General features: G+C 35.9%; 1 protein-coding gene across 2 annotated transcripts in view; it reads right to left on the reverse strand.

The window, feature by feature from the left end:
* The window catches only part of NSD (Nuclear receptor binding SET domain protein), a 442,610-nt gene that overhangs the window by 168,484 nt on the left and 246,860 nt on the right, over nt 1-27,266 (reverse strand). For both annotated transcript variants that reach the window (XM_090392494.1, XM_090392492.1), the window contains exon 9: nt 1,054-1,233. In XM_090392494.1, coding sequence (XP_090248620.1) covers nt 1,054-1,233 — 180 coding nt within the window. The remainder of the gene's footprint in view (nt 1-1,053; nt 1,234-27,266) is intronic.

Genomic DNA, 27,266 nt, shown 5'->3' on the forward strand with positions numbered 1-27,266 from the left:
ACTCGCTTTATATTTACCTGATTTAGCACCCTGTGACTTCTTTCTCTTCCCCCCGACTTCATTTGCCAATGAAAGCGATATGACACCATTGAAAATGTTCAAGGGGCAGTAACCACAACCCTCAACAGTATCCCAAAAACCAGTATAAAGAACTCATTTAACGAATTAATTGACCGTGCCAAACGCTGCATCGAAGCTGAGGGAGAGTATATCGATTGAAATAAATGATTTGAATAATTATAATTGGTCTGTGTTTTATTTTCTATCAAAAGTTCAGTTTCTTTTTGGATAGAGGGTGTACATCTCCACAAGGATATGTGCTTTTGCATATGTGATACTAAGGCTAGTGAGGTGAAGTCATTAGCTTCTATATACATGTCCACAAGGATATGTGCTTTGCATTATGGGAAATTAAGGCAAGTGATGTGAAGTCGTTAGATTCTATATACGAATTGCCCCAGTCTCCTGAAAATACTTCAGGCGCAAACTTTGTTTGCTTACATTTGGATAAAGGATTAAACCACGTATATAATTTCTTGGTATCTTTAATTTATATTTATGAACTTCATGTTGTAGACTGACTGACTTTAACACTATGGGAATTTCAATTAACACATTATAGATAATTAGCTCTTAATTAGTCACACTTTTTTTGTTAAATAATTAGCAACTGATTCAACATGAAGGTAGCAAGAAACTCGGCTGCTCGAAATTGCAACAAAAATCCATCATTGGTATTGCCAGAAATTGAACTTGAATGATGGCTTGGGTCAAACAGACTCCATGAGACTAATTAAAGGTTAAAATCTTCATTTATTTACTTAAGAATCTCAGTATTTAAGCCAGGATTACAGTGCCATCAATTATGAAGATGAGCAATACCTAATAAGGTGATAATGGACAATGAGAAAGCATTCCCATAAAACTGCAGTTTTTTTAGCATAAAGAAAAAAATCCCACTTTTTCTCAACATTTTGCTTTTAAAACAGATGTCTAATTCATGCCAACTTTTAAAAAATTCCAAACATTAAAAGAAAACATTACTTCTGTTACCTATTGAGCATATAAAACACCAGCTGACATTGATATGGGATTGATACTGCTTGCCTTTTGTTGGTCGAAAATGATTAGCACAAACAATTTGCACTTGATTGAGCTGCAAAGATCCTGCAGCAATGCAATTATCACCTGAATGATAAGCAGTTGGACAGCGAACACACCGAAGCAGTCGACCTAAAAATAGAATTGCAAATTTTGCATAAGCTGCTTGAATTTGTTAATTATAAAAGGGTCTGAATTACACAAACACTTTGTATAAAAATAAACTGCTCTGTAGTACTCTTGCAGCAGTAAGTAAAATTTTTTTACTTCTAAAAAACATGTTAAAAAAATTAGTAATCAATGGAAAATAACAGGGGGAGGGGGCATTAGTATCAAGAAGAGGTAAGACTGTACAGCAATTTAGTAGCATGGCTTTAGCTTTACATAATGTGGAAACACTGCTGCACACATCAAATGCTACAACAAAAAAGCACATTTCAATATAATGGAGCTACCCTTATCCAATAAAAGGTTATTTGTTACCAGCTTTGAACTGTATATCAAAACAGTATTTTGAAGCCAATGTGAGCCACAAATAAATGAGGGAGTAATCTCCCATTAAATATGAATATTACACATATATAACTATAGATACATATATTAAACGCACAACATGAGAATTTTAAACACGTTATCAAAACTAACAAAGCAACTTCCTTCTCTTTCTTAACCAAACATCTATATTATATACCTGTTTGCCAGTTTGAATAAACAAGTTTAACAGTTCATATCAGAACTGGAGAATATATTGGCTTCAGCCAATGCGCATGATGCACTTGCAATTATCCATGTGTGGATAATCAGGAGTACAGTGAGAGCATATTTATGAAAATTACATTAGTTTGGATTCTTGAATTCAAGCCTTATTCATGTAATACATTTTGTTAGTCAACTTGATATTTAGAGTCAATAATTTTCAGATATACTAACAATATTGTAACAACAAGATTAACACTAGTGAAAAAGTTGATGATGCTTGCATGATTTGAACAGACTTTTAATGCAACTAAGCAAGTTAGGCAATAACACAAAAAATCCATGGTTAAGAAAGAGCAATCAAAATTATAAACAATGTAAAAAATATTTTTTATATATAAAATTAGTCCAAATTTTGAAATAAATCCCAGATTAAAAATATACAGCTATATACATTAATTTGTAAAATGAGAAGATATATTTAAAGTGTCTGACAAATCAATCAGCCTGTGCATGTATAATGTTTTAACTTCTCTCAATGAAATACTGATTTAAAAAAAAAAATGATTAAGCAGAACTTAGCTAGAAAATCTCTCTCTCTCTCTCTGTACTCCCTGACTAGACAGACCTAACTTTACTATTAGATGATCTCGTGTTGTCTGTTGGTTAGTCTGTCTGTGGAGCCTCCGTAGCTCAGTCAGCAATGTGAGGAACCTTTATCTAGTCTCTTTCGACTAAAGGTGAGTTAATCGGTCTCATACGGAGGCGAAGGGTTTCTCCCTCCGGTAACTTGGGTTTTTCATCCCTCAAAAGTCAACCAGACCCGTGAACACACGGCTACAGTCATAAAATATACTACAGCGAGGAAGGCAACAGGAAATCACCTTGTTCATAATCATCTCATTAGTATGGTAGCACATAGCTACACCCACCAGCCACATGGCCGAGGGAATAGGATAGGGATAGTCTGTCTGTGCTGAGATGTTTGCAATGTAGTTTTACTTTTTGTCTTACAAGTTGGTTGATTCTTGTACAGGATGAGCTGACCAATATCCTAAGACTAAATCCAGTATAGTTTGGGATCCAAAATAGACAAATGTCTGAGTGGATCCTCTTCTCTCTGACCTTAGTCTGTGCAAATGATGCATTGCAACATTATAAATGTTAAAGTTCTGCTGTAGCTTAGCAGTATCAAATGAGGAGATATCTCTCTCTCCTTCATTTTCTGAATCTGGTCCCAGAATGTTTCAATGTTCATTCATCTAGTTATCCAGTTCATCTAGTTAAAATGTAAATTGGAAGCAATTATATTTCTTGCAGTGATGAGAAGGTGGCTCAAGCTTTATTCTGAGCTTTCCTAACTGCTTTGCATTTGGGTTTACAGCACAGTTTAGGAAAGGATGAAAACATCCAATTTATATGGTATTGTCATTGTGGCATTATCAGATAAATGTTGTACTCCTAAATACATCTAGTGAAAGTCTCCTGGATTCTCTTAGTTAGAATTTTGTACCACATTCGCTAATCTAATGTGGTACAGCCACTTAAATAGAATTGGTGAGGAAAGAGACCCAGAAAAAGACCAAGCTCTAGGTAGACTGATTCAGTTAGAAGTGCCTTAGAAGCACGAAATGTTAGATATGACAATATTGGAGTTCTCACAAGTAAGACTGATTTGAAGGAACATTGTTGATAGATTAATAATAATGTAAGCTTAATCATGTAATGCTGTCAGTCACCTGAACACCCCTTGGTGGTACATATCAGGAAATTGATGAGGATATCATTGGGACAGCTTGTATTATACACTCCATAATATGATTCACTATTTTCTGGACAGAGTAAATGGCTCTTGCTGAATCAAATTCTGATAGGGGATGAGGATGTCCTACAGTTACACTGATTGTATTGTCAATCATATTAATGATGAAGCACAGGAAATAATGCCCTCTACAAGCAGGAGTGGGGGGGGGGGGAAGGAATGGTAGATTATAAAGTCAATAGATGAGAATGATCAGGTAACATCAAAAGGTACTGCTTCCTGTGTTTCAGGAGGACCTTACTATTAAGCAGGCGCTAAAAAAAAAAATCTTTATTGGTAGTGTTTGCACTAACAAATAAAGAAAGAGTGTCGCCCTTAAATCTTGAATAACAAGAATGAGGCATAGTAAGTGCAATGCGACATCATCATGGTGCTAGAAATTATCAGCAACAATTAGTAAATCAATGAAGTTTATTGTAATAAGAGATCCTAGTGAGAGAAAATTCCCTCTCAGATGACCACCACCTCTATGAGAGGCAGTGATCATGTGTGAGGGAATTGTTGGAAATGGAATACACAGTTGTTCAGAAGGGAGGACAATAATATTCCTCAGCTAGACTGAGATGCTGGATCTCTAAAGGGATGTATTAGTTACTAGTGTTTGATGGATCCACCTGGCTTCTAATTTTTGACTTAAGTGCTTTGAGAAGAATCTAGTCTAGATCTTCAGCTTTGGAAAAAATACCCACATCACCAAACCAAATTCCTTAGGGATACAGAGGTACCCAAATTTTTGATTGAGAGTCTGAAGGTTTTTATGTGGTACCTTTCCATTATTATATTGACAAATGGTTTCATTGTAATGAATTATTTCAACAGAATTTTCTGGAGTGTGGTACAACAGTTAACAGAATTAAGTTCTAATGAAAAGCAGAGATCCGTGTTTAGTAATGATGTAATTGGGACAGGACCATTATACAATTTTTTGTTTCTATATCTTCTGAGTGTGACAAAATTTTTGCTAGATCAGGTGGTAGGCTTCTTCTTTGCTTCCTGATAAGATATTGTGCTCTGTTCTTAAAGTTTGAACCTTAAGCTTTTGAACTTTCTCATGATTCCACTTTTGGCACACTTAGTGTAAGCCAGATAATTTGTGCTCTTTATTGCCAGTTCAGGCAGAGATGGCAAACCAGTCAACAATTTTCACATAGCCAGTGAGAGTCTTACTACTTGCTTCCACAAAAGCTGAAGATTTACAGGTATTAAAAGTAAGGATGATATCACTGGTTAAGAAGATTACCATTATTCATCATCACCGTCAAATTCCTGCCATGTACCCTACCCTCAAGGGGATGTACAGGATATGACATTACTACAAGAAAAATTTACATTGTTACTAACTTCTTATCTACAATTTTTCTCCAAATCAGTCTGTTACCTGTCAAAACCCCAACATTATCAGAACTTATATTTCCATCTTCTAAGGCACTTTTTACCATATCAATCCACCTATATCTTGGTCTTCCTCTGGGTCTTTTTCCTGCATACCTGGCAGAGAACACTTGTTAAGTATCTACCTGGATACTGAACGAATGAGAATGGGCTGGCAATTTGGGATTTAGCCGACCAAATTGTATTTTTATTGGCTTAAACCAAAATATAAAATGATGGATTACCATTACTACACAGGAGAATTTGTCATATGGCTATCACTCAGTGATCTCGAAGTCCACAATCTCTTTGAAGAGAACATTAAAATGTCTCATTCTAAAATTACTCTGGAAGTAATGTTTTTATGATGACGATTCTACAAAAATACCTTGAACAGAGGTTTTTTTAAAAAAAATAACTGATATTTTTTTTAATCCTGCCAACACTCTCAAACCACTTATGAAGGGTAGCATTTTTCAATATGGGCATTCATCTGTGAATGAATAACAAAAATGATGGTATGTTAACTACTGTGTATGATATATTGTTTCTTATTTTGTGTCATTTAATGAACAGGTTTCCTTACATAATTGACTTTTGAGGGTTCTCATAAATTTGAGGATGAAGCTACAAATCGATATCAGCTATCCAGCAAAAAAGAGCAAAAAGATCTATTTTAATATCAAGTTTAATGCTTCTTTCATATATAATGATCTTGCGACTTATACCTTTAAGTGGATGCCTGATTCCACCATGAACATTAATGTTTGTGACTGTCTTTAGGTGGGTGATGAATTTCATTGCCTGGTGGTGTGAGGCCACATAATTTATTGGAGGCCTATAGTGGCTTGATACAGTCTCATTTGGTCTATATCTGATGCATTATGTAAAAAAATGTTTAAAAAAATATGAAAAATCAAAATAAAAAAAGCTGTACTGTATCCGTGGTACTAATGTATAGGTTTACAAACTTTCTAGATGGGAGCGATATATAAACAAACTGTGTGTGTGTGTGTGTGTGTACTGCTCCATATAGTGTCCCATTTATACTATATAATTATGGCATGGTGAAAAGCTTATTGCTTTGTGCTTCAGAGTGTCTTTTTCAGATCTACATAACTTAAAATGCAAACTGTTATATTCCCATCATTTCTCAACTATTTGTCATAAAATAAATATTTGATCGCAAATATATCTGGCTTCAAATGGCTTTTACTCTCTGCTCACATTAAGTTTCCTTTTTCTTTTTACAGATACAAGTGATGTGAATCTTATGATGTGATTCACCTCAATGTGCATTATGTGATTATGGCTCAAAACTAGACTTCTGCCAGAAAAAGCACACTCCACAGATTGGATCCTATCAACCAACAGGTGGTTGAAACAGCATGTGCATTTAAATCATTGGGTATTCCAATATTTAAATTGATGTTTATAAATCATTGCTGCCATTTTAACTCAAGAAAATGAAATCCCTGCCAGCTATTCCTATGTAGCAACTGTTTTTTTTTTTTTTTTTTTTTTTTTTTTTTTTTTTTTTTTTTTCCCATGTTAGGAAAAGTTGTACACTGCCATATAACCCTTTGGTAAGCAAACTAAAGCATTTTTATAAAGCTCAAGGGTATCATAGTAAAGTAGACACAAAACTGTCCACCTTGTCATGCATACATTCTGCCAATCGGTTTTTTCTATATATGTAAGAGAAATACTTTCTCCCTTCTTTCTCTCAAGTAGCTGTAATGAAAATATGCTGTTGAGCTAAAGTAGAGCTTGTATTACAATTATAATTTTGCAATATATATCATATACACAGACTAAGATCTGAATAACAGTGCACTGGGTCAGAAGTTCTGGTATCCTCTTAATTCCTTATATATTCTGTATTGGCAAGGTGAGGAGGGGTGTCCCTACCTATTATCTAGAAAGGAGGATCCACTCAGATATTTGCCTAATTTGGATCCCAAACTATGCTAGACATGAGATACTGCATCTAGGTCAGTTCATTCTGTACAAAATCATGGGAGGGTTTGAAAGAAAGGTATAACATGTTGTTATAGAGGTTACGACTGCAAACCAGAATTTACTCGGCCACAGTAAAGCATTTAATTTATGAGTTTAAGCACTAAATTTATTCACCTATGTGCACCAAAAGTCTCCCTGAATAAGAGTCCCTTCTATTCTAAGATATTGGCTGGAGCAGCTTCAAAAAATAAATTTGTCAATATCTGAAGAGGAGACGGCCCCAGAAAGAGGATTAGTTTCTTTTAGCAAGGAATAACCTTTAGCAGTCAGGGTAAGCACGTGAGTAAAATTAGGAATCGGATATAGAATATAGAGATATAGAATTTGCTTTCCTTATAGAATGAACACGTATAAGTCTTGTAGTTATTGTTAGAGGTAAATTTATAAAGGAAGTAATTATTATAGGAAAAGAAATGACATAACAATGCAGCAGACACAAAACATAACAACATCACTGAGCATCGAAGTGACCATACGGCATCTATGGATGCCCAATGAATTGGCATAGAATTTTGAAATGCTACATAGCTATAGTTTCATTTTCAGTTAGCCACTTCTAAATTGCAGACAGCTTCTTACTTTCTGAATTCTTGGCTAAATTTCATGCATGAGGTGTGGCTTTTTAAGATGAAGTAGGTGAATACTGATTGTTAGCTGTATATGCAATGGAACCCCTTTGTTTTGGTTCAGTTATGTCAAACTTTACAGGGGATATTAACGAGTGCAAAACCAATACCCTCATCTTCCACTCTATTGTGATCCATTGTTATTTTAATGACAGATCATTTCTATATGTATATATTGTACATACAGTCTGATCAAACGATAAATGACTAATATGATCAAAATTGTTTCAACTGTGACTTATAGAAGTTTCTAAAGAGGAGGAGAAATTCCACATGCCAAATCCTTTAAAATTTCAGGGATGTCTGAGAAGTGTAGTGAGACTATGAGAAAAAAAAAAAAAGCTTCATATTGTCAACTTTAATTTCTATATCCTTTCTTTTAGGCTTGCACGGTGATCCGAATGCATTTTTGAAAATCATGGAGACAACTACCGTGTTTGAATAAAAACTTTAGTTTAATATTACTAAAATTTTACAATTCGACGTTTCGACCTTTATGTCAAGGTCATCTTCTGGAGCGTACAAATATACACAAGAAACAAGCTATACTACAATCATACTGGTTCGTTAAAGACACTGACTAACCGCTACCACAATTGTTGGCCTGACCTCTGGTGGGAAAAAAAAAAAAATTATACATCAACGCTAGAGTCCTATTATTTGTGTTGTCTACTATATACATATATTAACATCATTCCAGCCAGTTGGAGTGGAGTGGTTTCTAATACTAGTGGATTGGCTAGAGTCCTGACTTATTTTGAATCTTTCATGTTAGGTTGGCTGAATGTGTGCCATCCAGATCCTTGGAATTTTCATACCATCTTTATTGTTGATATTTGGATGGTTTATCAGGATTTCACAGGATTCTTTAAATTTTCTTTCGTACCATGTTTTTGTGCGGTGTAAGGAGCAGGTGCTTTTCCAGTTGATTTGGTGTAAGGTGTTAAGTGCATGGTCTGAGAGGCCTGCTTCACCATAATGGTTATATTTAATGTGTCTAATGTGTTCTTTCTTGCGTATAGGGATTATCCGTCCTGTTTCACCAATGTACGGTAAGTTACAGGTGCAGCAGATGCAATAGACTCCAGGATGTGCTAATGGAAGGAGAGGATCCTTAGAGGAGCTGAATATGGTTTTAAGTTTAGTGGGTGGTTAAAAGGTGGCATTGAGGTTATAATGTTGTAGGATTCTGTTGATTTTTTCCGATAACCCTTTAATGTATGGGATGGCTATGGTTTTACTGTAATCTAGATTCGTTTTTGTTGTGGTTTTATAGAGTATTTTATTGACAGTATTTTTGTTATAGCCATTGTTTATGAATGTGTCACTAATGATTTTTAGTTCTTGTTTCAGGGCTTGCTGGTTAGAGCAAATAGTTGTGGCTCTGTTTTTAAGGGTGTTTATGACTCCATATTTTTGTGCTGGGTGGTGGTATGAATTCGCATGTATGTATTGGCCTGTGTGTGTCGGTTTTCGGTAGACCGTGAAGGATAGACTGCCTGAAGGAAGACGTGTAACTAGTGTGTCTAGGAACGGGAGCGAATTTCGGTTTTCAATTTCGATGGTAAATTGTATGCGTTCATGTTGTTTGTTTAGGTGGCTGAGGAATGTGTTTAGCATTTGTCGCCCGTGCGGCCAGATCACGAACACGTCGTCAACGTATCTGAGCCAGATTGTCGGTCGAAGCGTGGCGGAATCAAGAGCCCTTTGCTCAAAGTTTTCCATGTAGAAGTTCGCGATTGGGGGGGATAATGGTGAGCCCATGGCTGTACCTTCCTTTTGTAGGTAGAATTTGTTTTGCCACACAAAGTAACCGGACTTTAGTACGTGGGCAAAGAGGGCTGTAATGTCGGGCGGAAATTTGTTCTGTAATAGGAGAATTGTGTCATTGATGGGGACGTTAGTGAAAAGGGCAGAAACGTCAAAACTGACTAATAAGTCATCTTTGTCGAGTGTTATGTTTTTGATTTTGTTTATAAAGTGTTGTGTGTTTTTTATGTAGGAGGGGTAATGACCTACCAACTCCTTGAGTGTTGCCGCTAATTTCTTGGCTAGGTGGTAATTGGGACTGTCTATTCCTTCCACTATTGGTCAAAGGGGCACATTTTGTTTGTGTATTTTCAGAACCCCATATATTCTGGGGGGGGGGGGGGGGTTGAGTTTTTTTAACTGTGTCTGGTGGCCAAGAAGTGACGGACTTTAGTAGTTTTTCTGTTTTGTCCTTTATCCTTTTTTTACCGTGTTACCTTTATATTGAAGTTACCTTTATATTACCGTGTTTGAATAAAAACTAAAGTTTTTATTCAAACACGGTAGTTGTCTCCATAATTACCAAAAATGCATTTAATTTCTATAATTAATTTAAGCAGGGTGACAGCCTCAACACTGGGTAATGAATTTCATCTATCACCTAAAGACATTCACAAAACATCTGTGCCTTTAGTGGGATTTGAATTCACAGCCTGTTGGTTGAAGAGCAGATATGCTAACCACTAAATTTCTTACCAAAATCTTTTAATGACTAAACTACTTTTTTGTACACTTATATAACTTGGTTTTTTTCATACATTTTTGTCAGGGCACCTGGCAACACCTCAATTATCAGGAATTTCTGCTATTGCTTCTTCTCCAGGACTTCCTATTTAACTCTTCTCAATTCCAACATAAAGTCCTCGTTGCACACGTCTTCAGTGCATGCTACCCTAGATGAATTACACAGTTTGTCAGAATTTTCCACTAAGGATCAAAGGGATAGTACTTGTTTTCAATATATTTTATTTTCCTCCCCAATAAGATGAATATATCTGAATCTACAAATTACCTTTAAAACCTGTGTGACTGATTATTAAAACTTATTTCCAAAGAACAAGTGCTCCCTGTGACACTTGCCTTATGACTCAAATTCCTGTTTTTTTTCTAAAAACATCTAAAGTTTGATGCAGAACTATGTCTTAATGTCCAATTTCTCCCAGTTTATTTTTATTTTTTTCCAAATTTCCAAAATTAAATGGGCAGTCATTAGCTGAACTCTTTGCATGTGCCATCCACATCAATAAGTTATTCTTTCACATTCATTCTTTTGTTATTATTACACCCTCCATAGAGTCAGCACTCATCATGTGAGGTTCATTCAAATGACAACAAAATCTATCATACTGTTAAAATCCTTAACACACTCTGCATTAACAACATATTCCAGTAATGGATTCCATTCACTGACAATTCCCTATGTAAAAAATCTACTCCCCACATCCCTCTTCACTACACTCTTACACAACCTCCAGGGATGGCCTCTGGTTCTTCCCTTCTCTTTTTATAATCCCATCTGGATTAATCTGATAAAAATCTCTCACTAAATTAAATGTTCCTATCATATCATCTCTTTCCCTTCTATCCACCAAACTCTGCACTCCCCATTTCTTCAAACTCTCCATAGCCAGCATTCCAGAATCCTGATATTGTCTTAGTCACTCTTTTCTGGATTCAATCCAATGTTTCCACATCACAATGAAAACCAAGTGACCAAATCTGAGCAACAGTCTAAGTGTGGTCTGACCAGTGCTTTATGCAGTGACATAAATCCTTACATGTTAGAGTACTTCATATAATAGCAGCACTATGATGTGCAGTCTTTGTAACATGCCCTCTAAACTTTAGTCTGCTGAAACAAAACCTACCCTTTTCAAATCTATTCAAACCATTATAAAGAATACTATGTCCATGAACCCAATCATGTATTCTATTCCTAATCAATCTCTCTAATACCTTGACTACAACTGCAGTTATACACACTGCTCTATAATTGGAAATCCTAGAACTATCCTAGAACCATGCTTGTGGAATAGTACTATTTTGCCTTTTTTTCCACTCCTTAGGAACCTTAACCACTGCAAGGCTTTCATTTAATAACCTGGTCAAAGGCATAGCTTGCTGTTGTGCACATTCCTTAAGAATACGTAGTGATGTGTCATCCATTCTCACAGCCTTATTAACATGATACACCTGATTCTTTCACTTCCAGTTCTCCTAATACTTGCCTCCTATATATTGCAGTGCATCATTTACACATTATGGTATATAATGATAAAGTGCTTATTCAATAATTCCACTATATCCTTTGCAACAGTCAGTTTATGCTATTGTCAACTCGCAATAATTATTCTTTCTCTTGCCTGCCATACAGCAGAAGAATTCCCTGGAATTAAACTTGCCCTGATCAGCCAAACTCCTCTCATACTGCACCTTTTCTTTTTTTTATTTCCACACCTTGCTTGATTTCGCTATTCATCCATTTTACTCCTACTCCATTTACTCGAATAACCCTTGGTATACAGTAATATATTGCTTGTTTCAAATACTGCCTTATGAATTTCCATGCACTATCAACATCTTTTCTATACAGCTCATCTACCCAACATATTGATGCTGGTTGACTATAGAGCTTCCCTAATCACCCACTGTATACTTTCACGTATATCTGGTTTGGCAATAACCATTTCTTGTTTCACCACTCCCCAAACAAGTACCTCATGATCACTCTCACCAACTGGCAGCAGTGCCAATAGCTCATTAACAACTACATCTTGTGAAGTTATCAAATCCAAAACATTCAAGTGTCTAGTTGCTTCAGTCATATGCTGCTTAAGATATTTATCTCTCAGAAATTTAACAAACTTGCTCTCCTATATACTATCTCCTCTTTCCATTCTATATTCCTGTAATTAAAGACTCTCATCTGAATCATCTTTTTACGTGCACAAATTTTCCGAAACATTTCACTATCAGTATTCTCTACATTCCCTGGCCTCCCTTCAACAGAATCCTATCAGATATACTAGCCTGTTAATTTCAACTTCACACCATAGAGATTAAAAATCTGTGCATGTACAACTTCCACACTTTGCAGACACAATTCCTCTGCAATTATTAACTTTACTCCTCTTCTTTTCACCTTCCTATCCTTCTGGAAAAATTGTATATCCTTCTATTTCTATTCCTGACATCACATCATCCTCAGACAACCAAGTTTCGCTTATAACAATTATCTTTGGGCATACTGACTCAATCCATGTAACAAACTCAGCTCTCTTATTTCAAATACACATTTGTAACAATCCGTGTCTTTGAAGCCATTCTACCAGCAATAATGTTCTCTATTTTAGCTGCTATACCATTCCTCTCTCTCTTTTTCCAGGCTAACCACTCCCATTTCCTTGATCTGGACTCAGATTGTCATTCATACCTGTCTCATCCTCACCTTTATACATTCCATCACCTTCTGCTGCTATAACCACATCTTCAACCTCATATCCATTGTCCTCCTGTCATACAACTCGTTTGTCTGGGCTATCCTGCTTCTCACATACCCTTAGACTGTTAGCTACATTAATCTCTTGATTCTGTGCCTTCTCATCAAACAATAGCTTTTCTAAATGCTCAATGCAAAACGCATTCAAATGCAATTCATCAACTTGAAACCATTCCTTCAAATTCACTCTACAAATTTACAAACTGAACTTTCTTTGCTTCCCACTACTTGGACATCTTGCTATTCATTATCTCTGCTCTCCTCCTTCTTAATTCACTACTGTCATATCTGGGCAACTAGCTAATGATGTTTCCAACAACACTATTAACCTTTATCTTCCGCAACAACTTCCTCAAATCTCTATCAACATTATTTTTTTTTACCAAGTCATTTGTGCCCACAGCTACCACTAATTCCAATGCCAGCTCTTTCCTTCTTTGCAAAGCAACAGTTATCTGTTTCACTGTTCCACCAGGAAAGCAAGTCATGATACCTGTAATGATCGAGTCCCAATACAATGATATATGATTATCTTTTGACTCTTTACTCATAACACTAACTTACTGCTTCTCGTTCACATTAGCCAATCTCTTCTTCTTTAGGTGTTCAATCTTATCTTCCAGATGCTTCATTTCACTTTTGATTTTTGCCAACTCTTGCTTAAGCTCTTCTAGTACGGTTCCAACTCTTTACTTACAACATAATGACAGAATTATTTTGCATTGTCTTTAGGTTACAAAGCCAGTTTCTTTTCACACTCATACTTAACTTTCCATACAATAGTTGTTACTGTTGTGTCCTTAATAAACTAAGAAAGAAGATTTAACATGAATTATTCAGGAACAACTTTATTTAAATACAGGCAGAGAATGTGGTGTGTTGGCTATATACTGGAAAGGTAATTTGATATATATAACACTAAATTAGGAGTAAGAAATTGTATAACAAATGAAAGAAAATTGTAAGACCTAACCTGTTATGCATATGGCTCAGATAAAGAAATTAATTAAAGTGTTTTAAGAATCCCATTTCATGTGTTATAAGGTAGCAAAACCTGTAAGCCAGAGTCCAAGGATCACCTTTTGACCATCCAGTGTTACATATACCGGGGGAGGAGAAGTTATGAGAAAGAGAAACCAGAGCGCTTTCCAAGAAAAACACAAGTGCGCGTGCGATGTAATAGACGGAGCTGGATGACGTAAATCCACGTGATGCGTTGGCGGGCATCGCGATAGCCGAGAAAAGAAAGAAAACAAAAAGGTCAAGCAAACCCCACTCGAGGCTTTTTGGTTCAGGTTTCCCGATCGCTCGGACGTTGGTCCAGTCCGCACCTACGGAGAAGTTCTAGGTGGTCGTAGGAGGTATGAGGCATCTGTCGTAGCGTACCAAGTAGGGCTAGCTATTTCCTTGGACTAGGATAGCTGTGTTATGTTGTACGACGGAAGAACCAAGTAGATGCCGTCCGTTCTGGCTAAGCTGCTGAGCCATATCGTCCTTCCCACGGAGAATCCAGCCGTACAGTTTGTAGTAGGTGACCAGACGAATAGCAGACTGAGAAGAGGCCTTGATGTTCTAGACAAGGCAAGAAGAAAGGAATGAGTGTCATTCCAGTGACAGTAATGTAGACTCTTGTGATATATTTTTCAGTTGAGGAATTGTGTGCTTTCTAAGAAACAATTTTATGGAACTTTAGGAACTGTCTACAACTTGGCATAGGCCCATTTTGTTTGAGAACGGTCTGCCTAGAAAGGCCATGTTTATTCTGTATGGATTAGTAGTAATGTGTTAGATAATATAACTAGTGACCATATGAGTGTAGAAAGTGTGATATGTGTTAATGAGATAATGTTAAGTTGCATATAGAGATGGTCCAAGCAAGTTTGTTCATGTATTTTGTTTAGTAGTATTGAACCAAAGATATTACTTGAGAATGATTCAGATTACTTAGTAGTAATGCTTACATGTATAATTTCTTTTATTAATAAATATGTTTCTTAATACCTGCCTGATCTGATTTAGTATATGAATTCAAACAGCCACTCATAAAATTACTATCGAACTTAGCGGGAAGAACCCACGTGTATGATTAAACAAAGCAGACCACGACTGCATGTAAGAATTTAGTGAACAGAGATATTATAGTTTAATTATTGTGTATCATTCTGAGAGAGCCATCCTGGATAAGAGTCTCATCTATCCTCGGTATTGGCTGGTGCAGTTAAAATATAAATTTGTCAATGCTTATCAGGTGGACTGTCTCAGAAGATATGTTAATGGTCACATCCCATACAAGGACAAAGCCCTAAATATTAAGTAACATATACGTGGTTAAACTATAGAGAGGCCAAAGAATTTGCATGTTTAGAAAGGGGAAAGATTTAAGAGAACAACGAAATAAGTATAGAATAAAGTTAAAAGGAAAAGATATACGATAATATACGAAGAATAAAGAATAAAAGTATAAATAAGAAGTAGTTATAACAAATGGCACAGCCAGTAGGATTTATTTAGATAGATAACATAAAAAAAAACGATATAACATTACCCTTCTGGTCTACTCCCTATAATTTTTTCATAACTGACATTATTCTTAAGCACAAAGTATACCTTCCATATCATCTTTTGCTTTAGAATCTCTTGCTTAATATGACTGCGCATCCACTTCACTCCTGTTTATTCTTCAAACTCTAGAGACACACTCTCATACTGCATCATTAATGTGTTTTTTAAATATTTCCCATGCACTACCAATATCATTTCCAACTGGCAGTCAATACTATGGGATCGAACCTAGTATTCTCTACAGTTGGTCATGATTTCCTGCTTTGACGTTTGGCATTTCAACTTTTCTAAATAGAATATCCATGCACTTAGCCACCTCCCAGGTCAATACAGCATGATCAATCACCAACCAGAGGAAGAACAGTCACATGTTTTAGTGAAACCCCTGCTGACACTAGAATCACATCTAATACTCTTTAACTATGCAAGTTCCAATCAATTTTCAGATAACTAAAGTCATCCATGAAGATTAATCATTTAGTATCCATCAGGTTTCTCTGGCAATGCATTTCATTATCACTAGCAGCAGATCTGCTATGTCTATAGCAAATTCACTGCTACATGGAAAACTGTTACTAATATTACAATTATAGCTATCTACTCCTAACAGGAGTCAAGTTATCCAATCATCATTAGCATCAGACCCCTACTCTTCTATTTTGTCTATCCTTCCTAAAAATAGTGTATCCTTTACACTGAATATTTTTAGGAAGGATAGAAAAATTACTACATCTCCTTCTGAGAGCCATATCTCACTAATACTACTAATCTGAGACAACCATATATTCACCAAAACAACAAACCTAACCTCATTGTTCCTTATATTCCTGGCATTTGTGTACAGACATAAGTTACTGCCATGGTATTTTGTATACTCTGTTTGACCCAGTTAGACAAATTACAAATTCCTCTTCCCATCTAATGCTTCACTTATATAGACAACCTTACGTATATTTAAGTCTGAACAGGGCAAACTCACATTCATCTTATAGTAATCAACTACACAATGAAGCATATTTGCATTGTTAATATAGTTATATAACTGAGTCACCCTTATGCACATATTCTCACTACCACTCCTATTATAGTCAAGTTTCCCTGACTCCATATTAGGTCTCATACTAATAAATAATTTCTCCAGACTCCTGATGCCAAATCAATTCAAGTGTAGGCCATCCCTCTTATAGATTTCCATTCTTCCTTCAAACTCACTCGACATATCCAAAAATTCACAACCATTCTTTTTATATAGTCTATGCACTGAATTGTTTGCCATCATAGCCCTTTTAATTCCAATTTATCATATCAACCATTTTCTGCCCACTGCTGGACAAAGACCTCCTTCAGTACATTCCACCTTTCTCTGTTCTTGGCATTGGTTGACCAATTTTCCCCAACAAAATTTCACAATTCATCATTCCACCTTTTTTTAGGATGTCCTCGGCCTTGTTTCCCTTCTTTTGGAATCCAGTTCATTAGTATGGTGGTCCATCGCTCATCTTCTCTTCTAGATAGATGTCCAGCCCATTTCCATTTCAGTCACTTGAAGAATGATGTCAGTGATAAGAGTCTGGCTTCTTATCCAGGTGTTTCACTTCTCATCTTTTAATGTGATGCCTAGCATCAGCCTCACCATTTTTCTTTGAGTTGTTGCTAGTTATCTGTCAGTGCTTTTGTTAGAGATGAAGTTTTACAACCATATGTGATGACTGGGAGTATACACTGGTTAAAATGTCTTCCTTTTTAAACAGAGTGGGACATAATTGTTTTGAAAAATGCTTTTCAATTTTCTGAATGCACTCCAGGCAAGTTGAATTCTTCTATTTATTTCCTTTTGGAGTCCACAGTTTAGATCAATAAGATGACCTAAATATGAATATGAAGAGATTCTTTCCAAGAAACTGTTTCCTACTATTATGTTTTTTTGGTTTTACAAAATGATTAAACATGATTTTAGTTTTTTCTCCATTTATTTTCAGATAAACTTTTCTGCTTTCATGATATTGGTCTTCTATCATTATATTAAGGTCTTCTGGAGTGTTTGCAAAAATTGTGATATAATCTGCATATCTTAGGTGTGTTAAGTTTCTGTTATTAATTTTCATACCAAAGTTTGTCAAGTTTATATTGTTAAATATTTCTTGAAGGACTGTTATAAAGATTTTGGGTGATAGAGAGTCTCCTTGTCAGACACTTTTTCAATTGATATTTTATTGCTACTCATATGAAGCTGAATTGTTGCTGTTGCAGTGTGGTATATTTCCTGAAGAAGTTCCATATATTCTCCAGGAACTCCCTGATTCTGGAGTACTTAGATTATTGAATTAGCAAAGTATTTTAAAAATCTATTTCATAAAATGTTAGGTGATAACATCATTTTTTCATTAAAAAATTCCTTAATGCAGAATTTTTAAAATAAGTTACTGAAAAGAGAATCAAATATCTATAAACCATTCCTCCTAGTAATGTGAAATAACATGAATTAACATTAAACCACCCCTAATTTCAGGGTATAGCGGTAAACAGTTTCACAGGATGGCTGCCAAATGGTGTAAGGGGCAGAACCAGAAGGTAATGCATTTAAGGGACTTCCCAATTTGCTGGAAGCTGGATAACAGCAATGGACATCAAGAAAATTTATAGCATGGAGAACGGATGCACTCTCTATGAGTAACATGCCGAAGAATATCTCGCCCCACAATATGTTCCCCCTTTTCTCTTCAGTGAAATACCAACATGATAGTAAACCTAAATACAATTGAGTCTTAATACAGTAAACACTTTTATTTACAACTGACTGTTGCTATAGAAAACACACTATAACGCTGTCTGCTTTAGTAAATGTATTATGTTGAAATAAATGTGGAAAAAAATATTATAAAAAACAATTCTTTCTTATTCACTTCAACATTTATATTTTAAATGTCAAATCAGCTAAAGATTAGAGACTGTTTTGACAAAGAACAAGCTGAAACAATAATGTAAGAATGCTGGCCTGGTTGGCCGAGTGGTTAGTGTATCCACACTCCAGCCAAAAGGCTGCAGGTTCGAATCCTGCCATGAGAACGGATGTTTGTGATTGTCTGTGAAAGTGGTTGTGGTTTATTGTAGTTCATGGATTTAGTGAGTGTTGAAGACAGTTGTAGAGTAGATACCCTCCCTTGATGAGTCTTTGGACTCCCTGGAGGTGTCATGTAGTAATAATAAAAAATAAATAAATAAATAAAGCATACAAAGAATTTACTGCAGTAACTAGAATTAAAGATGGAAAATGTACAGAAATAAGATAAGGTGCAGACAAAATCTGGCAAAGAAAGAAAACGCTTGCCCTTAATGAAATGATGTGAACAATAGAATAAGATATGAAAAGCAAGGATAATAATCTTAGATAAGCATATGATACAATTAAGCAAATTAGATGATACAAATGTGGCTAGATATATGCAGAGATGTTCAAAGAAACATGCCAACAAAGAAAAAAATTAAACACAGATGGAGATATATTTCTATGAGTTACTGAATAGGAAAGTTACTTCTGCAAGCATAAATTATATACCAACCACTCCTGAAGAAGAAGGATCTGCAGTTACCTATAAATCAAGACCTTAGTGATACAGTATATTCATTCAAGAATAATAAATCCTAAGGAAAAACAAAATTTATACAGAGCTGCTGAAAGCAGGAGAAAACAAGACAAACCGTATGCATTTCTTTTAAGGGCACGGAAGAAAGAGAAAATGCCAAAAGAACGGAGAAAGAGTATGATCTGCCGGATACATAAAAAAGCATGACAAAATGGTTTGTGAAAATAAGAGATATTTCTCTATTACGTAGAGATTATACTTTGTACGTAGAACAAACAAGGTATTTACTACTATTTTGAAGAATAAATTAAAATCGTTTATACAGAAGATAACTGGTGTCTATATAAGGAAAGGCAAATCTACAACTGATCAGACAAATACAGTTAAATAATTCTTAGAGAAATATTGGAAATAATTTTGGAAATTTGATATAAATAGTTATCAGATTTCAGTCAACTTCTAACAAGCATATGATCACATTAACTCCTTAAATTTGTTCAAATATATTCAGGTATGTCCATATGGCCAAGAAATAATTTTTTTTTTTAATTTTTTCAAATTTTAAGAATTTAAATGAAAACACTGATATGGCTGCTTCCATTTGTTTATTTTGTTTTGGGCATGGCTTAATATGTAACTCAGATTTTTATTGGTGGAGATGGTGCATGGGTGACATGATGCACTGTAGAAATAAAAAGGTGTTTTGGTCAATTTTCTCTCGCAAAATTATCTAAGAGGTTAATAGAGAAAAATTATATGAGATTATGACACACTTTGGAATACCAGGCAAGCTAGTAAGACTAAAAAGATTAAAACTGTAAAATTCAGAATCACAGGCTAAAATACAAAATGATTTAGTAGATTGTTTTCTAATAACACAATGATTTGAACAAGGAGATAGCCTGGGCTCGCTAGTTTTAATCTGGCATACATTATTCGACTATTGGCATAAGACATATCAAGAACCAAACAGAAAGCAGAAGAAAAAAATTTGAAATTAGATAAATTTGCATAATATAGAATTAAAGGTTGATAAAATAATAATAATGATGATTAATACAAAAAAGAATCAGTTAATACAAGTAAGAAAATCTGGACCATTGAAATAGAGAAAGTGGAGCAATTTAAATAATTAGGAGTAATGATTAATAGCTGAATCAAATAATTTTGAATCAAATTCAAAAAATGTGGTATGCAGGACATGTCTTTCAAATAAATGCATCATTCCTATACGACTACAGATAGTAACATTTTTGGTAAAAGACCAAAAGGAAAGCCAAAAAACAAGATGGATCATCTCTTAGTCAAGACAGCAGCAATATCATATTGTAATATCTGATAATGAACAAGTTTAGAAGGCTATAGATAGGGATGGAGGAGAGAGAGAGAGATGAAAAAGGAGAGACCATCTTAAACATCCAAACTGCACTCTGTATAAATGTTTCCACTACAAAGGTGGTACTTATGCTTAGTGTCATCTGATACACTTCTATACAATATCATGTCATGTCTGACATTCTGCTTATATATTCTAATTTTACAGCTGAGGTGGATAAAGGAAATGGATAACTGATAATGGTGGACTTTGCTAAGGCTACAACATGGAGAAAGTGGAACAACTGAAATAATTAGGAGTAATGATTAATAGCTGAATCAAATTCAAAAAATGTGGTATGCAGGACATGTTTTTCAAATAATTGCATCATTCCTATAAGACTACAGATAGTAACATTTTTGGTAAAAGACCAAAAGGAAACCCAAAAAAACAAGGTGGATTGTTGCTCTTAGTCAAGACAGCAGCAACATCATATTGTAATATCCGATGATGAACAAGTTTAGGACTATAGATAGGGATGGAGGAGAGAGAGATGAAAAAGGAGAGAGATGAAAAAGGAAACGTCCAAACTGCACTCTGTATAAATGCTTCCACCACAAAGGTGGTACTTATGCTTAGTGTCATCTGATACACTTCTATACCATATCATGTCATGTCTGATATTCTGCTTATGTTCTAATTTTATAGCTGAGGTGGATAAAGGAAATGGATAACTGATAATGGTGGACTTTGCTAAGGCTACAACATGCAAAGCTGTTGCATAAAGTAGTGAATATGGGACTGGAATATAAACTATTTCAGTCCCATTGGACCATTGTTGTTTAATCTATACATTAATGATAAGAAAAGGACTGATAGGAGATCTCCAATTGTTTGTCAATGATACAAAGATAGGTAGGGCAATCAGAGATGATAAAGATGTCTAGCAATTTACAGGGTGATTTTAATAAGCTAAAAATGTGCCCAATGCTAATTATGCACTTTGTTATATAAACCAACAGCAAATTATATTGGTGGGATTATGCATCTCAAGGCTAGATATCTTGGAGTGATGGTGGATAGAAAATTGAAGTTCAAAGGTCATATAACAAAAATTGCAAATACAACGCAGAAATAATTGTGATGTTGAAACGAACATTGATTTGGTCTCCTGGTTTGGAGGTGATAGAGAAGCTGTGGAAAGGCTGCAATTACAGGAGCATATGTTGCTAGTCAAGATTCACTATCAAAAAAGCAGTAACACTAATGCCACACTTCAAGAATTCCGTGTTTGAAGGATAGAAGAAAAGGTCCAGCGACAATAGCAGATCTTTAGCATAGGGTGACCCTTTTTTAATGGGACTGTCCCCTTTTTTGGACTTTGGTCCCTTTGTCCTGACAAAACCTTAACGGGATGCTAATTGTCCCTTTTTTTTATTAACTTTAGTCCTGTTTTGTACATTTTTTGAATTCGTGGCATGACTTCATTCTTGTATGTTCGAATATGGAAAGGATAATGTCTCTGCTGGTGGCATGTGATGTCAAAAACATGATACCAAACTTGATATCAAAAACATGCATGCTATGACGATTATGGCCAACTGTTATGGCAATAGGACGAAAATGCTGCACCCGTGGCAGCACTGCTGCATCCAGGCGGTAACAGGTTACTTTATCTACCATACCATTGTTTTGAGCATGCCAGTCTGTTAGTAATTGTGAAAGTTAAATTGTGAAAGTTAGTAATTGTGAAAGTTATATATTGCGAGTGGTGATATTTCATCCAGATTTTATCGTGCCAAAAAGGAATGTAGTTTCACTTGGGATTTAAAAGAAGAATATCCCTTCTTGAAAGATGACGAAACAACAAACAAGCGAAAAATAACCTTTTTTTTTTTGAGGCCAATGGACTGCACCTCTGCAATAGTGAGAAATTTATTTCAAAAGAAATTTACATGTGGGCAAACAAAGTGCCAATCAATTTTAGTGAATGTCCTGGTACCTTATGCAATGCGAGAAATAGCAATTGAATTGAAACAAGTCAAATGTGTGTCAGTTATGGTAGATACATCAAAACCACAGAGATTTTTGGGTGCCTGTTCCTTGTTAAGTACTTCATCCTGAACAAAGGTATTTAGGTTAAAGTGATAGATTTTCAGAACATAATAGGAGAAAAAGCAGAATTGCTTGCAAATCATATATTGGATATTTTGCAGAAACAGCAGCCAACTGAAAAAATGATTACATTTTCTGCAGATACTGCAAACACCAACTTCGGTGGATACAAACGAGGCAGTTCTAACAGTGTATTTTTAAGACTCAACAAAGGATAAAAATGAACATTCATGCTGTTGGCTGTGCTGATATTTTGCCTATCAATATCGAAACAATTGTAAATAAAATATTTCAGTATTTACACCATGAGGGTAGAGGAATTGAAGAATTTCTCTGCATTTACAGAAATTGAGATGTTCTAGGTAGTGTAAAAACAAGATGGTTATCATTACTACCAACTGTAAATAGGATTACTGACGTATGATGGACTCAGATCTTACTTTTTATCACAAGATAAATGCCCTATATTGTTGAAATCATTTTTCAGTAACCAACAATCAATACTTTGGCTCTATTTCATGCAAAGCCAGCTGAAAATATTCTCAGCAACAATAAATAAAATAGAAAGGGAAAATATTTCAGCAACTGAAGTGGTAGAAGAACTGGAATTGCTCAGACAGAAAATTGCAAATAGGAAAGCTGAGAACTTTCAAACATTTAAAATGTCATCAATTATTTCAGAGTTCAAAGATGAGGGTGTCTTTGATGAAAAAGAATTTATTTTATGATACTTTCCTTGTATATTTAAGTAAATGGACTTTTATCTTTTCTAGCCATTGAAAGCATTTCACTGCATCAAGTTGCAAACTCCATTAACTTGGGCTGAAGTTGCAAGCAGCCTAAAAGCAATTAGTGATGTTGACAGCAAAATGTTCAATATTCTTGATGAAGATGAATTATTTGATGAAGTCAGCCATATAAATAATGTTGTGAACTCCAAGATTGAAGAATGGAAGGATACAAATGCTGAAGTGGACAAAAATGTTGTGATGTGTTTAAGGTGCTTCAAGAAAAAAGGCATCCAATACAAAAACATATTGCCAGTTGCTGCGTTTATTATGGCAATCCCAGGAATAAACACAGCTGCAGAGGAATTTTTTCCCTCATGAGTTCTTTGCGTTCTGATGAAAAGAACTGCTTCGACACCAAGACTGTGAAAGCAATAACTGTGATCAAGACACACTTCGACATTTTGTGTATTGACTTTTATGAGTGCATCTTGAAAGAGCTAACACTTTTGGAAAAATAGTGTTCATATAAATATAATAATAATGATAATGTCGATACTCCATAATTATAATGAACACTTCAGTCCTGTGTACTGTAATTATATGTTATTCCATTTTTATGTAGAGAATACCAGAAGTGTCCTGTTTTTGTCCCTTTTTTTTGTTTTGAAAATCTGGCCACCCTACTTTATCATCGAGGCCAGGACGAAGGTGGAAATAGATTATTACTCAACAAGTTGCAACTGCAGTCATGGAACACAGGATGATTAACGCACAAGGGCCCAGCAGTGCTCGAGCAATATCAAGGCAACCGAACATGCCATACTCAACTGTGTGGAAAATCCCACATCAAATGCCGAGGTATTTCCACTACAAGATTTCCCATACTTAAGCCTTGCTACATGGTGACGCAGAACTCAAACTGCAGTTTGCTCCATTCTTAGCTCGAATGGAGATGGATGACGCATGGTTGTGGACGATCTTGTGGAACGACAAGGCACATTTTTATATGAACGGTAGTTAACTACCGTTCAGATAGCACCACCTCACAACCGCTACATTTGGGCTATGAATAATCCTCATGTGTTCCATTAGATCTCTTTATTCTCACTGAAAGTCACAGTGTGGTTTCACTGCATCATTTATTATCAGTCTGTACTTTTTAGAAAAACTTCACCCTGACAGGACAAGTGACTTGTACTGCCTCTGCTATTAGGTATCGAGAGATGCTGAGCAACATTGTTATTCCACAACTGCAGTAGCAAAGATGCCTTGACTACCATATTCATGCAGAATGGAGCACCACCTCAAAATGGATTGCCAGTACATCTAATGTTACGACAACACTTAACAGAACACAGTGATCAGTAGTGCATTTCCAGCAGCATGGTCACCTCATTTGCGTTATCTCAAACCCTGTGATTTTTTTTTGGGTTGTGTGGGCCATCTGAAACACGAGGTGTATGAAGGACATGTTTCTGTTTTAGCAACCTTGAAAGACAGAATAATGCAGCATGTGAGGCAAATCAATGATATCTGTTATGTTCCATTGTAGAAAATGTCATTTGCAGATGTAGTTTTTAGAACATCTGAAAGGACATATCGAATCTGATCTGTAAGTTATGCGAAAATGAAAATTAATTTGTTCGGTCTCTTCTAGCCATTACTGTTTAATTAATTCCAAATCATACGCTTACAGTTGACCCCTGATGGCAGAATTTTGTACTATTTTCTATCTTCTTTTTTTTCATTTTTTACTAAATAATTTAAGGAAATTACAACGTCAACTAGGATATACATTAAAATAACTTTTAATATACTTTAATATTTTGGCAACGTCACGTTGCCATTTTCAAGAAACTTAAGAACAAGACACGTGCACACAGGCACAACAAACAGTAAGTGAGGAAGAAGCAGGAAGCTATTATTTCTCCTAAAGTCCTCATGTGCCCTCTAGCAGGCAATGTTGATATTTTTGGGCGACTGGGCTGAAGGTCTTCTGATGTAGGTTTCCCAAATTTGAGGCAGTCTCAAGCAGCCAAATTTGTTGAGGTTTGGATTGTTTCTTAGGGCTGAAGCTGATTCCATGAAAAACCTTTCATATTTATATTTACTACGGTGTATTATTGTGGCTTTCTTCCACCGTATTCTATGGCAAGTATCCAGCGCATGGTCAGCAAGACCAGAGTGGCTGTATTGGTGAAACCGGATGTAGTCCTTGTGTTCTGAAATTCTAATATTTGCCATCCTGCCTGTTCGGCCAAAGTAGGACAGCTTACAGCTGCAAGGGACCTGGCATACACCAGGTAGGTCTAGGAGGGGGGGGTCTTTAGTAGAGCGGATAAGGGATGCCAATTTTTTATATGGTCTGTAACAAGAATTAACTTCTGTTAAGTCATGTTTTTTTAGGATTTTTGTAATTTTTTCCAAGGTGCCTCGGACATAGGGTGTGGTGATGGATTTAGAGTAATCTTGTGAGGTGTGTGTTTGGGGGAGGGGGGTTGTGGTTTACTGGTTTCAATATTTTGGGGATTTGGGGGGGGGGGGGGGGGGAGCCATTGGCTGAGAAAGTGTTGAGAATGTGGTTTAGTTCTGTGGTCAGAGCATTGTCATTTGAACAGATAAGTTAGTCCTGTTGTGTAGTATCTTAATGACTCCATATTGTTGCGAGGAGGGGTGGTGGGATTGTTGGTGAATGTATGGGTGGGTTTCTATAGACTGAGAAAACCAAAGTTCAATCAGGCTGGCGGATGACTAGTGTGTCTAAGAAAGGAAGGCAGCTGTTTTTTTTTTCTTCTTCCAGGGTAAATTTGATTCTGGGGCCCGATGCACTCCTCTCCCCTTCCTAACACACTTAAACAACCAACACCCCAGAATGAAATTCACCTTGGAAGAAGAAAAAAACAACTGCCTTCCTTTCTTAGACACACTAGTCACCCGCCAACCTGATGGAACCTTGGTTTTCTCAGTCTATAGAAAACCCCACCCATACAGGCAGAAACATTCACCAAAAATCCCACCACCCCTCCTTGGAACAATATGGAGTTATTAAGACACTACACAACAGGGCTAAACTTATCTGTTCAAATGATAATGCCCTAACCACAGAACTAAACCACATTTTCAACACTTTCTCAGCCAATGGCTACCCCCCCCCAAAAATATATTAACCAGTAAACCACAACCCCCCCCCACACACACACAAGCACAACAAGGATTACTCTAAATCCATCACCACACCCTATATCCGAGGCACCTCGGAAAAAATTACAAAAATCCTAAAAAACACATGACTTAACTTCTTGTTACAGATCATATAAAAAATTGGCATCCCTTATCCACTCTACTAAAGACCCCCCCCAAGACCTACCTGGTGTATACCGGGTCCCTTGCAGCTGTAAGCTGTCCTACTTTGGCCAAACAGGCAGGACAGCAAATATCAGAAGTTCGGAACACAAGGACTACACCTGATTTCACCAATACAGCCACTCTGGTCTTGCTGACCATGCGCTGGATACTTGCCATAGAATACGGTGGAAGAAAGCCACAATAATACACCGTAGTAAATATAAATATGAAAGGTTTTTCATGGAATCAGCTTCAGCCCTAAGAAACAATCCAAACCTCAACAAATTTGGCTGCATGCGACTGCCTCAAATTTGGGAAACCTACATAGGAAGACCTTAAGCCCGATCGCCCAAGAATACCAACACTAGAGGGCACCATCAGGACTTTAGGAGAAATAATAGCTTCCTGCTTCTTCCTTACTTACTGTTTGTTGTGCCTGCGTGCACGTGTCTTGTTCTTAAGTTTCTTGAAAATGGCAACGTGACATTGCCGAAATATTGAAGTATATTAAAATTTATTTTAATGTATATCCTAGTTGACGTTGTAATTTCCTTAAATTATTTAGCAAAAAATGCATAACCAACGTCTAAGCCTTTCCATGAAAATTTCTATCTTCTGTAAATAAAACCCCCATGCTTCAGAGTGTACTTACACTGCATTTGGTTGAA

Source organism: Typopeltis vanoorti, chromosome 5, assembly GCF_054136105.1.
Source record: "Typopeltis vanoorti isolate ZY-2024b chromosome 5, IOZ_Tvanoo_1.0, whole genome shotgun sequence".
Classification (NCBI taxonomy): Eukaryota; Metazoa; Arthropoda; class Arachnida; order Uropygi; family Thelyphonidae; genus Typopeltis; species Typopeltis vanoorti.